Raw genomic sequence first — 13,625 nt, 5'->3', positions numbered from 1 at the left:
CTCCATTCTAAACTTAATTTCACTCGCGTTTTTCAAAACTACAGCGAGCTGTTGGAAGGAACAGGTGAACTGTGTTTGACCTGTGTGACAAACCGAGTAACTTGAATTCCTACCAGGTCTTCTGATACACAACACCGATACTGTTAGTCATGCACGTGTGTGAAAGATGAGAGAAAGCGTTTATAAAACTCCTCTCTGTTTAAACTGTGGTTTTGTTGGAAGGGTTCTCCGGTTGTTTTCCTTGTTCGGGCGAGACCCTTAAGGAGGATGTAACGTGGGCGCTCCTCCCTGATTTTGGCAGAAGGAGGTCTCACAGTTTGTTTTTGGCTTTGAAAATCAAAGAGTCCCCGGCTACCCACTGGGCTCCCTAGGGTTCTCCGGTTGCTTCTCTGGTTTCACTTTCTGTGGTAAATGTATAAAAGGAGGAAATGCGGGCTTCCCGCTGCTTCTGTTACTCTTCTGTTGCTGTGACTAAGTACCTAAGGAAAGTGACTTAAGGGAGGAAGAAGTTCGTTTTGGTGTTTGGCTTAAAGGGACGTAATTCACCATGGTGGGAATGGTGAGGCAGCCGGTCCACAGTGAGGAAGCAGAGATGCATGAACGTTGGTGCACAGCGTGCTTGCTCCTGTGAGCTGGCCTGGGACACCCACAGGCAGGGCGGGTCCTCTCACCTCAGCTAGACTCTCCCTCACAGATAAGCCCAGAGGAGTGTCTCCTAGGTGATCCTCAGTCCTGTCAAACGGACAATCCATACTAGCTGTCAGACCCCGTCACTAAGAGTCTTGGTAGGCACTTCCTCTCCCGCTGAGGCTCGACATGGCAGCCCAGCTAGAAGAACATACCTCACAGACAGGCAACAGCTTCTGGGATAAGTAAATAAATACTTGGTACATCAGGGCTCTGTCTTCAGAACCCCAGGGTCCGAGATGTGAAAAAATGAGGTCAGGGTTTTCAGGGTTTCAGGCAGGGGATGGGATAAAAGCAGCCACACGAATGGAGGAAGTGTCTTCCTACCCTTCAGGTATTTGAAGGACTTGGATGCTGATGTTGGGTCCTGTGACTTCATGAGTAGGCGTGAGTCTATCACCCCTCTTTGCACCTGCATTGACTCTGGGATGTTAGAGAGGGAGGGAGAGGCGGGTGCGAAGTTTTAAGAGCATCACCTCGGGCTGCTGTAGCCAACCCTTGAAGAAATCGTGACACAGCAACTCTGGAGCAAGTCGGTCAGAGGGTCCTTTGTCGCTTCTTCACAAGTTTGAGCATTTTCTGGTTCCTGAACTGGAAGCAGAATGAGGCGTTGCACTTTGCGTGTAATTAAAGAGTCAGTGAAGAGTGTCTTATACCACATTTAAAAAGAGAACATCCCGGGTAGGATTTCCAGAATGTGCAGGTAAATGCATAGCTTCTCTTTTCCCTTGTTAATAAAGGAACTGCCAGGTGGTGCTTGGTGCCTGCTGTTTTTATCCTGCTTTATAAAGGAGACGATTGTTTTTCTCTAGTTCTGAACATTTAAAAACCATCAAACCTGCACCCGTTGGGGTCTAACCCAGGTTTGGCTTTATGTTTTCAGTACGTTAGAAACCACGTTTGACACCAACGTCACCACAGAGATAAGCGGCCGCAGCATCCTCAGCCTCACGGGAAGACCCACTCCCCTGACCTGGAGACTCGGACAGTCCAGCCCCCGGCTCCAGGCGGGAGATGCCCCTTCGATGGGCAATGGGTATCCACCTCGAGCCAATGCCAGCCGCTTCATCAGTGCCGAGGCAGGCCGCTACGTGTACTCTGCTCCTCTGAGAAGGCAACTGGCCTCCAGGGGCAGCAGCATCTGCCATGTGGATGTCTCGGACAAGGCGGGCGATGAAGTAGACCTGGAAGGCATCAGCATGGACGCCCCTGGCTACATGAGTGATGGCGACGTCCTGAGCAAGAACATCCGGACTGATGACATCACTAGCGGGTAAGTAAACAAATGGGGAGGCCTGGCCCTCCCTTGAGTCTCTCTTGCCTGCCTTTGCTAAGAGGCCTCCAGAGCTGCCTCATCTGCACCCGCCAGAGGCGGTGTGGTGGGGAACACTGCTGGGCCTTGCTTCAAAAGGAGCACTGGGGACCCACACAACTTTACTGTGTAAACATATCTGCTGCCTGCGTCCCTTATGCCAGCCTGGCTCTGGGTAACTGCCCGACCAGTGGCCTACCCTCCTGGGCTTGTGTGACCGACCTGACTGTTCCATCCTCTCAGGGCTCATGCATCTCCCTCCCCTCAGCTCCCACCTTGCTCTCCTCTGCTGCACCTCCTCCCTCCGTCCTCCATGTCCACTACCTCTTCCCAGCCCCACCATCTTTGCACTGTTTCCAGGCTTTCATTCAGTCTCCTTGGTCTCTGGGGAGCCTCCTCCCCCTGGCCATTGCATTTGAAAGGGTGTCCCATCCAGTGCCCTCACCCCATGGGTGGCTCTTTTCAAAGCGTGTCACACTGCTTAAAGTCACTCTGAGGATGAGTTGGTTTATCATTGTCTCCCCTTCCCTCCTACTGCGCTCTGAGTCCCCAGTACAGTGTGCATCGGAGCTAATGGGTCTTCTGAATGGGTGGGCGCATGGTTGGATGGCTGGGGGGCAGGGGGAGGTAAAGGTCCCTTTACCTGTGAATTAAAGACTCGCCACCATGATGCGCCTGAGGGCGATTCATGAACATCAGAGTGTGTACCCTGTGTACAAGAGGGAGGAGGGAGGAGGTTTATTTATGGCTTCACTTTCGGGTATGTTGCAAATGTCACTTACAACTCTTTATTTTGCCTACCTGAGACTTTATCTGCTCACATGACTTGCTTTGAAGTTTCCTAAGACCATTTCCACCCTTAATGTCCTAGCAATGAAAAATTACAGATAAGAAAGGTCAGAGCTAGCAACCCTAACGCTCCCCATAGACGCGGGATGTAGAGTCAGTGGTGTTTCATTAGTCATGGCTGCCACCCCTACCGGCTGCCACATACTGAGTTGGTGCTTGTATGTCCATCCTAAGGGTAAATGATGTCGTAGTCTTTGGCTGATAAACGAAGAAACTGGATCAGGAAGGCAAGAAAACATACAAGTGGTTATGTACCTGTTGAAGAGGCGGAGAGAAATAGAGAGAAGGTCACCGTCAGTTAAGAGCGCTCACCGTCCTTCCTGGGGACCCGAGTTCAGTTCCCAACACCCATGTCAGGTAGCTTAGAACCACCTGTAACTCCAGCTCCAAGGAATCCCACACCCCCACCTCTGTGGGCACTGTCCCTTGCTTACACATACCTACACTCAGACACATTATTAAAATGTATGGGTTTTTTTTTAATATTTATTTTATATATTTGAGTACACAGTTACTGTCTTCAGACACACCAGAAGAGGGCATTGGATTCCATTACAGATGGTTGTGAGCCACTATGTGATTGCTGGGATTTGAACTCAGGACCTCTGGAAGAGCAGTCAGTGCTCTTAACTGCTGAGCCATCTCTCCAGCCCAAAATGTATGGTTTTTAAAAAATGCTTGGCGGTGGTGTTGTCATGCCAGTACTTGGGAAGCTGAGGCAGGTGGATCTCTGTGAGTTTCAGGACAGCCAAACTGTCTTGAGAAACTGTCTCGTAAAACTAAAATACATGAGTAAGTAAGTAAAGAGGCCAGGGGAAGTAGCTCCAAAGCCCTTTGGCTTTAACCACTGTGCTACACCATCGCCAGGACCTGCTTGCTGTGCTGAAACAGTACAACTACTATTCTCTCTATTAGCATCCTTATTCCGCATGTGTACTTTGCCTGTGTATACGTGTGTGTACCATGTGTGTGCCTGATGCCTGCAAAGGTCAGAAGAGGACCAGGGGCCTCCAGGGACTGATGGTTACATTGGACCCCCTGTTTCAGATGGTTGCGAGCTACCCGCAGAGGGTGCTGAGAATCAAACTCAAGTTCTCCTTAAGAGTAGCCGGTGCCTTCAAACACTAAGCCATCTCTCCAGCCCCAACTACAAATAAGCTCAGGCATAGAGCTGGGGAGGTGGCTGAGTGGGTTAGGGTAATTGCTGGAGGACCTGAGTTCAAATGCCAGCACCCACATAAAAAACTGGGTATAGATTTGTGAGAATTAACTTGACACTGTAGGGGGGTAGAAAGGAAGGGGGTCACAGAGGTTTCTATCCACTATCCTGCCTCCGGGCTCAGTAAGGGACCCTGTCTCAGAGAGGGACAGAGCAGTGTCTGTCATTGCCTGACATTGTCATGTGCACAAGTATGCATATTCTCTCTGTGTGTGTCTCTGTCTCTGTCTCTGTCTCTCTGTGTCTCTCTGTGTCTCTCTCTCTGTCTCTGTGTGTGCGTGTGTGTGTCTCTGTCTCTCTGTCTCTCTCTCTCTCTGTGTGTCTGTCTCTCTGTCTCTCTCTCCTCTCTGTCCCTCTCCCTCCCTCCCTCTGTCTCTCTGTTCCCCTCCCCTCCCCCACACACACACACTAAAATATATTTAAGAAAAAAAGATTTAAAGCATAACCACTGAGATGTTTGGATTTTGTGTTGAAGTTAGGAGCATTTTAGGTGCTAAGACCTTCAAGACCAAGAACTACTAAATTCTTACAGTCTTAACAAATTTCTCCCATCCAGAAAAGCTTCAAACACCAATTGCCCTGATGAACAGTCTGGCATAGTCTGGCCAAGTCAGCTGTTCTGTGTTTCTAGCTTTTCATGAATACTGAAAATAGGCATATGTATACAGTGCATGAAACTGAAGTGCACAGAGTTTAATCTTTTACTATTGTTTAGGCAATTTGGGCATCCAGCACAGCTTCAAGTTGGTCATTACCTATCCTCACTGTGACATACAAGCCCACATCCTGGTTCCTCTGAGGTTTCTGTACCCTGAGACAAAGAGCTACTTCCTTGCTAATTGCTGGACAGTGGGTTGAGTTTAATAGAGCACTAATAATGTCCACAAGGTGGAGACATGTGCACACTCCAGGCTGAAGCTTAGCGATGTCCCAAGGAGAAGCTCTGGTTACCTTCATTGCTTCCCTGCTTTGGGAAGCTGGTGCCTTCTCCATGGAAGCGGGGATTTAGAGGAAATGTAGGTTATGCAGAAGCCTAGGCACACCCCTGTGACTGAAACCCAGGAGGTCTGCCCTTTCCTGCAGTATGCTTTCTACTGTAGGAACTTCCAAACCGGAAGAGGCAGCCTAGGTGATACTTAATGCTCTTTCTACTGGGAACTTCCTGGAACACTTGCTAAGTCTGCCTGCATCTGTGAGAACACAGGTAGGGTTCTGCTGTGAGGCCAAGTTAACAGCTCAACTTTACAAGCCCAGGGCCTAAGGTCTTTCTACAGCACTTTTTGTTTTCTCAAACTGACACAGTTGTATCAAAACTGGTCACTTTTTTTCTGCTCTCCAAAATCTGCTCAATACATCACTTTTGAGGCAAGAGTGGATGGATGAGAAACTCCATCAAGGGTTTAAGCCCCACACAATCTCTTGTGAGCGCTGTGATGTCAAGCATGCCATCTAAATTCCCTAAACTCTCCAGTCACCAGATGTACATTTTAACCTTCTAGCTGACCTCTCTTTCAGGTTGAATCTTGTTACAGATGTTTATCTAACAAAGACACAACATTTCTACTAGGGTCTAGAGGTCCTATCCGCCTGTAACATATGGGGACTTAGAAGCAACACAGTGACAAGTTTGTATCCAGCTGTTCATTTGGCTTAGGGGGAGCACAGCCCCAATGCCTGAGCCATCTTCCTCAGGTGAGAGCCTCTTTAAGGAAAATGCTTGCAAAAGTTGACAGCCAAGGTATTCAGAAACCTGCTATGGAAGTTAGCTCTAGTTTCTGAAAACCTGTGGCTTCGTTTTTTAAATGATGCTGGGCTCTGGCTCGGTGTATCAACTGCTTTTCATGTGTAGCTTATGTTCTCTGTGTGTGCACCTGACCCTGACATTACTGTGTCGTCGCTGTGAAGTCTAGCTAAGAGCTGCATGAAGAGGGCAGTAGTCCCACTGTGTGTTTATCATACCCTGTTGCAGTAAATAATAAAAAAAAATGCACTTGTTGAGACCGGTTCTCGCGTGTACCGCTCTGCACTTTCTCTCCCAGGCTTCCTCTGACCTGGGCAGTTTGAGAGTTGTTCCACTGCGGCACCCTGCCACGCCTCCCTGCCCTCACTCACAGTTCCCTTGGTGGGTTGCAACCATGCCAGGCATACACTTCCCAATTCCGTGGCGGGCTTGGTGTGACCTGCCATCACACACTGTCTTTTTTTTTTTTTTTTTTTAAGATTTTTTCATTTATTATATTTTATGTGAAGAGGGCTTCATATCCCATTATAGATTGTTGTGAGCCACCATGTGGGTGCTTGGAATTGAACTCATGACCTCTCTGGAAGAGTAGTCAGGTGCTCTTAACTGCTGAGCCATCTCTCCAGCCCCACACACTGTCTTGAACTCAATTATGTCACCCCGTGAAAGAACACAGCACATGATAATCTCTGATCCAATTAATAAGATATAATTTGCCTATTTAGACAGCACAAAATCCTGTACACACTCATCCCTTAAAAATAGTCGTAACAACCTGCATCTATGCGCAGAGAAGAATCTTAGCATCTGCCCACGTGTTCTCCCAGCTCCTCTTCCTCGATCCTCACTCCTGCTTCTCCCTCCCTTCTAAAACCTCTGTTCCCACCTCCCTTTCTTCTCGTCCAAGGTCAGGCCTCATTTTATCTTGACTGCCTTCACCTGCATAATGGCTTCAACCTACAACACCCTGGTGTGGAATATGTTACACATCATCGTCTGACCCCACTGCATCTTCTGTTTGATAAATTGGGTCTTGGTTATAATAGAAGAGAAATTAAAGTGACAGAGGAAGGAATCCCTTAGCAAGTCTGGATGTCCTGAGTCAGTTCCATGCTCTGATTCTAAACCTTCAGTGCGTCATATGACACCGAATAAAATTATAAGAGCAGACCTAGCGCCCATCTGTTTGAAGGATTTTTTTTTCTCCCTTTTTCAAAGGCAGCACTGGGTTTTATAATCTTCTGAAGTATAAACATATATCCCTTCCTGGAAAATCAGCCATTTAAACTTAACCTCAAATGTTCTCTCGCTGCTCTCTTTAAGATCCTTTGGTGGCTTCTGTAGCCTTTGAAACTGGCTCTGAAGTGAGCGCAGATCACTCTCAGTGGTTTATCCATCTGCCTCCCTTAACTTACCCAGTTATGGCCCCTTACACAGTCTGCACTTTCCTGGCTGGGCCAAGTACGACATTGACACAAGTGAGCCCTATGTCTGCAGCGCTCCACGCTTGGGCCATGCCACTTTGCCATGTAGCTCTTTTCCCTGGCAAGCCTGTCTAGCTGTGCTGAAAAACACCACCCCATAGACACGCCCACCTGTGTGGTTCTGCTGGCCTTGGCTCATCCCTAAACAACCAGGTAAACCATTCTCACATGAATGTTTGAGGACCGGCTGGTGTCGCATCACATGGGCTAGGAACCAAAGAGACCTGTGATTTAATCCCTGCCCTACCAAATGAACTGGAACAAATTCTTAATACTGAAAATCAGAGATGGTTCTTGGCACCAGGCAAAGAATCACAGGTACGCAAGTAAGTGTGTGCATAGATACATGTATGTATGCATAAATAAGCCTGCAATGTCTTCTCCATAGGAGCTTCTGGGAGAAGGATAGTGTCTTTCACTTGCCTAAGTCCAGAGAGTAGGGCATAGTAGGCATTTAATGTTTTGTGACTGTTTGTGATGCCCACTCTGGCAGGACCTCCCAGTGATCCTTGTCACTGAGCACTTGGAGGAAGCCAGCTTGGCCTGTGATGTCACCGAGTGGCCAATATGAATGTTGCTGTGGCCCTGTTGCCTATGAGTGGTACAATCATGTTAAGGTGGTGGAACTGCAGGCAAGGAAGTTGCTCCTCAGCTGTGGCTAACCAGCACGGGAGAGAAAGGCAAAGCTTTGAGCATTCTGGTCTTCAAGACTGAGATCTGCATAGCCTGAGTCCCCCTGCTCAGAGGCAGGCAAAACCCCATCAACAGAGGTGGGCACATTTTTCCTGGGAGACAAAATTCCTCGGAAAAAAATCAAGGAGCCTGGCTTGTAACTCCTTCAGTACTTCAGGATGTACCTCAGAGAGCCCAGGCTGATATCATAAAGTGCCTTAGACTTGGGTTTTAAACAGCGGATGGGTTTCAGTGAGGCCTCTCTTTGTAGTGTAAAAATGGTGGCTGTATCTTTGCATGGCAAAGAAAGGAAAAGCTTGTGTTTTCCCCTTCTTAGAAGAACACCAGTCCCATCCCAAAATTCTGTTTGTAAAACCTTGTGGAGACTAAATTACCTCCCTTCCTGGGATTTTATCTCCTGATACCAGCACAAGCATCCAGTCCATACAGGGTCTAGGTGTCGACTACGTGAGCCATATCTTGGCTTCTCCCTCCCCCGTTAGGGCCAAGAGTCTTCTTGTTCTCTCAGGTCACCTGAGGCTGGAAGTGTCTGAGCCAGCTTTGGGAGCCTTAGAACTGCTCTGCATGTGCCTGTAAATGTGTGCCTGTACATGTGTGCCTGTGATATGTATGCACATACCTATGCCTAGAAGGGAGACCTACGGAGGGGGACAAAACCATACCTGTCACATGCTCTGAAGAGTAAGGTCACATCTGTCTTGAATGCTCACACACCTTCATCGATTAGCACAACGGTGGTCCCATAGTAAACAGTTCATAAGTGAGCGAGTGCTTCAGTTGGCCTTTAGGACAGAAGACCATTCTCCTGCATGAGTGGCCGCTGACCTTGAAGACCTCAGGAAGACGGACCATCATGGAAAGAGAGGGAACATCTTTCCCAGCACCTCTGTGTGTTTACCAACCTCAGGCTCTCTGAATCATGTAGTTGAGGGAGTTGATAGACATTCTCCTGTGTAGCCATGACTGCTTACATGAGACGACTTGTGAGTAAGCCAGTCTCCAGCCCCTCTCCCCAGGGATGGTGGGGCCGAGAGTGCCAACCTATTAATCATATGGTTGGTTCCTCGGCCGTCCAGCGGCCGTCCACAGTTAGCTCAGCAGCACAGATGCAGGTGCGGTGGAAAGGGGTTTATGGAAGATACTCTTCCCGTCCCATCACTCAGGACATTCCGAGAGCTCGGGGCTCTTGCTAATAATGAAGGGCAGAGGCCAAAGTACATTTAGTGTGGCCTGGCGACATTAGGATGTGGGTATTCGTTGGGAGTCCTAGGGTCATCACCACGATTGCAGCAGAAACAGAAGGAAATGACACACTTCTGAGAGAGGAGCAAGGGTGGGTTCAGTAGCTCCAGTGTCCCTGCTCCAGAAACGATGGGGCTTTCTGTCACATTGTTGACATTGCTGACATGTGTGGGTTGTCTGCACACGCTGTTTCACCGAGTACAGTTCTCTGTACATCGTCACACAGCACGCGTCTTCTTAGCAACATGTTTCTCCTATGCCTCCTTCAATGGAGGGGCTGGGGCTGGAGTAGGTCTCCCAGTCATCCTCTTGGACAACTGAGTTTCTTTAATTTTACAAGGTCTTACGCAAGGCTTGCTAGGTCTCATTCTCTACCCTGCTCTCCTGCCTCTGTAGCGAGCCCCTTGCTCCGACCGATGGTATAGCCTCTTACTTATACCATCACACTAAAAGAGCATGAAGTTCTTCTAATCCGGGTAAGAAGGCAGGGGCCTTAGGCACACCCTGGTTTTACATCTTTCACGTTCTGCCAGGATACACTGAAGAAGACTTTCCTGGTGTTAAGGGTGTCAGTAGTTCCTATTAGCATGGAGAGCCAATGTGTGGGGCCTTTGGGGAAGTCTGCAGGGCCTTGGTGGCCTCTTGATTCTGTAGGAAACCAGTGACCCTCACCTGAGGATAACGTTGCTTTGAGTAGCAGTGATAGTGGGGCAGGATGACACAAGCAGAAGGTGGCAGAGCTCCTGGAGTCCATGTATCCTTCCAACTCTCTGTGGCCATGGTGATAAGTACCAAGACCCAAAGACATTGAATGTGTGCATACAGCCTAGCTCAGCCTGGTTCAGAGAAGTTCTCGGACTCCATCTCCTTGCCCCAGCTCATTCTCAGACCTAGGATGATAGAAGCGAATGGAGCCTCTCCTGAGAGCGAGTCAGGACTGAGGTGGGAACCTAACAGCGTACTGGTTGAATATGAGCATTGACGGCTTCACTGAGAGCCCACTGTGTTGTGTCAGAGAACCTCATGGTGACTGATCAACACCCTCAGGGTTCCCCTTCCTTTTCCCTCCCATGCTCTGCCCTGGCAGCTGTCTTATGGGAGAATCTTCCCCTCTCCAGGTTCCACGTGGGTTAACAGTCTGAATAGGTGCTTGTCCATGTCTGTCCTGATCCAGCTGGCCTTCAGGTATTTCCCACAGGGGAACTCCACATAGGGCCCATTCATCAGCACTCCAGATACTCAGACATTTAGTAGATTTCAGTGGCCATGTAAATTAGCAAATATCTCGGTCCCAGCCCTTAGCTGAGCCCCAGGGTGTGAATTTGTTTTCCAGGGTGGATCCTTTGATAATCCTTTTTGTACCAAAATCGGATCATTGAAGCTACTCTCTAGTGTTAACCTGTGGCCCATGAACTCATCATACTCGGAAGGGGCATTTCTCCATGCAGGGACTATATCCTAACCTGTAGCGTTGGATGCATTCTCCAAACGGGGGCTAATGTTTACTTCGCCCGTCTATGTGCTAACTCCCAACTCCAAATTCAGATTTCATATGACACTGTTCTTAAACACGCCAAAACATTTTTATACCCCCGAAAGACATGAAAAGTTGGCCTCTCCTTTTGCTGTGTCTTTCCCTTTGTGAGCTAGTGTTCCACTGTGTCCCTCCCTGGTGCCTTCCTGTATCCTCCACTCTCTGCTGCAGAGCAACGCCAAGCCCTCCTTTCTCTGCCCAGGGCTTTGCGAATGAACACTTGTTGAAAAGGGAACTGAGGTGGCAGGTGGGGCCACCGCTCCGCTGCGATCCTCTTAAGCCTCTGTGCCACCCTCTTCTAGAAAATCCATCCCACGTTGGCTTTAATCTTAACTGTGAGTCACTGGCATTGCAAATCCCTTCCCAGTTGCTTTTGCCTGGCCAGCAGCTAGAATGGCCTTGACAGATTTACGGTGTCGAGGTTGGAGAATACCAGATTGGAGTAGAGATGAATATGAAGAAAAGCAGCTGGAAGGAGGAGCTGGATGGAGCTGGATGGAGCTGGGAGAGCCTTGGCCCTGAGACAGCAATCCCATGCTGAAAAACTCAAACTGGAGGCTGCGTGTGCCGAGGCCCCATCAAGATAAGAAGCTGAAGTTTCATCGTGAGCAGCCTCCCATCATGCTGTGCAATAGACACTCTGCAGTGGGAGTCAGAGAACCTGCCAGCCATGGCTTAGGGGAAATGCTTCGTTTTCTAAGCTCCTGTTTTCCATGGGTCTGAGTCCTCTATCCTTCTTGGGACATTCTCAATGACGAGGCCATGGTGCTTCTAAAGGACCAGAGGGACTGAAGGACATTGGTTAATTTTAGGGACTTAACCATTAACCGTGCTGTGATAGAGATATGCAAGCCGAAAGCCTCCAAGGTGGTCTTGGAGTGTAAGTGTAGGGCCAGCCACAAACAGGATTCCCTCCTCAGGATCTGTCTGTTTTAAAGTCTGCAGCTGCTTAGATGAGGTCCACTTTTATATCATAACCTGTAATGAATATCCAGCATCTGCTGAGTTAAATGTGAGTCTCACTGAAGAGAAGACTTCATCACAACATCTAGAATAGGGTTTGACTGAATACCTAGCCAAGTTGACACATACAATTCATCCTCTCAGACCATCACGGGCCTTGTGTGGGATCAAGAAAATGAATTGTCTGAGACAGGAGATAGCTCACCTGTGCCCTAGAGACAGAGAACAGGCTAGGAGCTCAAAGCTAGAGCATCTTATAGGGAATGAGACCATAGTTGAAGTATGTGTGCCTCAGAGGAGGCATTGTACCCTTTTCCAGGCCCCCAGCATCCCTAAGTTGTGAGACTCGGGTGCTCATGAGAGGCAGTGGCTCTGTTTCTTTATCTTACTCCTGACTGGTGGCCAACAGATACACTTGCCTGGACTCTGGTGGCTGACACCTTCCGAGACTCAAATATAAAACGATACACTCTGTCTAAGGAGAGTTCCTCCTAGCTATAAATCATGGCCACATCTCCTTCTTGATTTGGGGAAGGGGGAGCAGGGGTTTGTGGTTATCTTTGCTACATGTTGGAGTATGGGTCTCCTATAAGAGCTGTGTCTGTAATCGACTGGCCATCTCTTTTGCGATTAGGAGTTTCATATATTTGAGCAGGCAAGTTTAAAGGGTGACATCAAGTCAAGTAGTCAAAAGCTCGGAGAAAAATAGATAAGGTATTGGTTCTGTGGAGGAGGTGGGAGGAAGGCTGTAGTCGATTCATGTCTATACATGTGTCTATGTGCCTCTGATCCACAATTTGGGAAGTCTCCGTGGTATTCTTGTATACAGGGGCTGTCTCACCTCTTCTTCAACAGTTCCTTGAGGTGCAGGCCAATTTCATTCTCTATTTACCTTTGTCTGTCTGTCTGTCTGTTTGTTTGGTCTGATTTTTGAGACAGGGTTTCTCTGTGTAACCCTGGCTGTCCTGGAACTCACTCTGTACACCAGGCTGGCTTTGAACTCACAGAGATCCTCCTGCCTCTGCCTCTGCCTCCCAAGTGCTGGGATTAAATGTGTGATCCATCACTGCCCAGCTCCCTATTTATCTTTGAGGAGACCGAAGCTCAGAAAGGGAGTTGCTTGGCTGGGTCACATGGATAGCCGTATCTAGAACCAAATGTTCTCTGAGACTAGATGCAACGTGTGTGCTCCCAAGGTCTCCGCCAGTGTGGCTTCTCGCTTGAGCAGGAAGATTAGAAGGCAAAATGTGAAAGGAAGGATGCGAAGCCACGAGAAGTGAGGAAATAGCTGGCTAGGGAGACTCAGAGGGGTGGGGCTCAGAGCACTGGGCTGCTAAGAACTTTAAGACTAGCCATTATTCACCCGATCAAAGTGCAGAGAATAAATATCTGTGGGGTGCTCGGACATAAATGGGATGTCTATATCACACCCCCTGCCCAAGGTTCAGGAGTCATCACAGAAGAGGTGCAAAGATTGTTAAGAGACAGAGGTTGAAGAGACCCAGGCAAACCGATGTATTCTAGACTTAACCGCACAGCTGCATGAATAAACTCACATCAGCTGTGTTTCCCTGCGTGAGACCTGTACAAGATTAAGCTAGTGAACACTCCAACCTGGGGGAGGGAGAAGGCTTGTGAACCCCAACTCCTAGCTGATGAGCTCTCGCCAGTGGATGGCCTCTCGGGGAGGAAAAGTCAGTTTTCTTTAAGAGTGTGAGTGCTCCCTAGGGAATAGCCAATACTTCGGGCCCTGGGAAGACAGGGCACTGTCTAGCACTGTCACGGTGTCATTATTCCCAACAGAGACCTGGAAACTGATCACAGGAGAAGTGTCATGTCCCATATCACACACCTGGGAAGGGCTACAGGCCCGAGCTCTCAGCCATTGATCCTCCAGCCTT

General features: G+C 48.7%; 1 protein-coding gene across 3 annotated transcripts in view; it reads left to right on the top strand.

Moving 5' to 3' along the window:
• Nav2 (neuron navigator 2) overlaps positions 1 to 13,625 on the top strand; it is a 368,060-nt gene that overhangs the window by 219,934 nt on the left and 134,501 nt on the right. For all 3 annotated transcript variants that reach the window (XM_032893546.1, XM_032893545.1, XM_032893544.1), the window contains one exon: positions 1,571 to 1,960. In XM_032893546.1, the coding sequence (XP_032749437.1) occupies positions 1,571 to 1,960 (390 nt within the window). The remainder of the gene's footprint in view (positions 1 to 1,570; positions 1,961 to 13,625) is intronic.

This window comes from Rattus rattus, chromosome 2 (assembly GCF_011064425.1).
Source record: "Rattus rattus isolate New Zealand chromosome 2, Rrattus_CSIRO_v1, whole genome shotgun sequence".
NCBI classification, from domain to species: domain Eukaryota; kingdom Metazoa; phylum Chordata; class Mammalia; order Rodentia; family Muridae; genus Rattus; species Rattus rattus.
The sequence above is the reverse complement of the archived record's forward strand: the minus strand, read 5'-3'. Positions and strand labels throughout refer to the sequence as shown.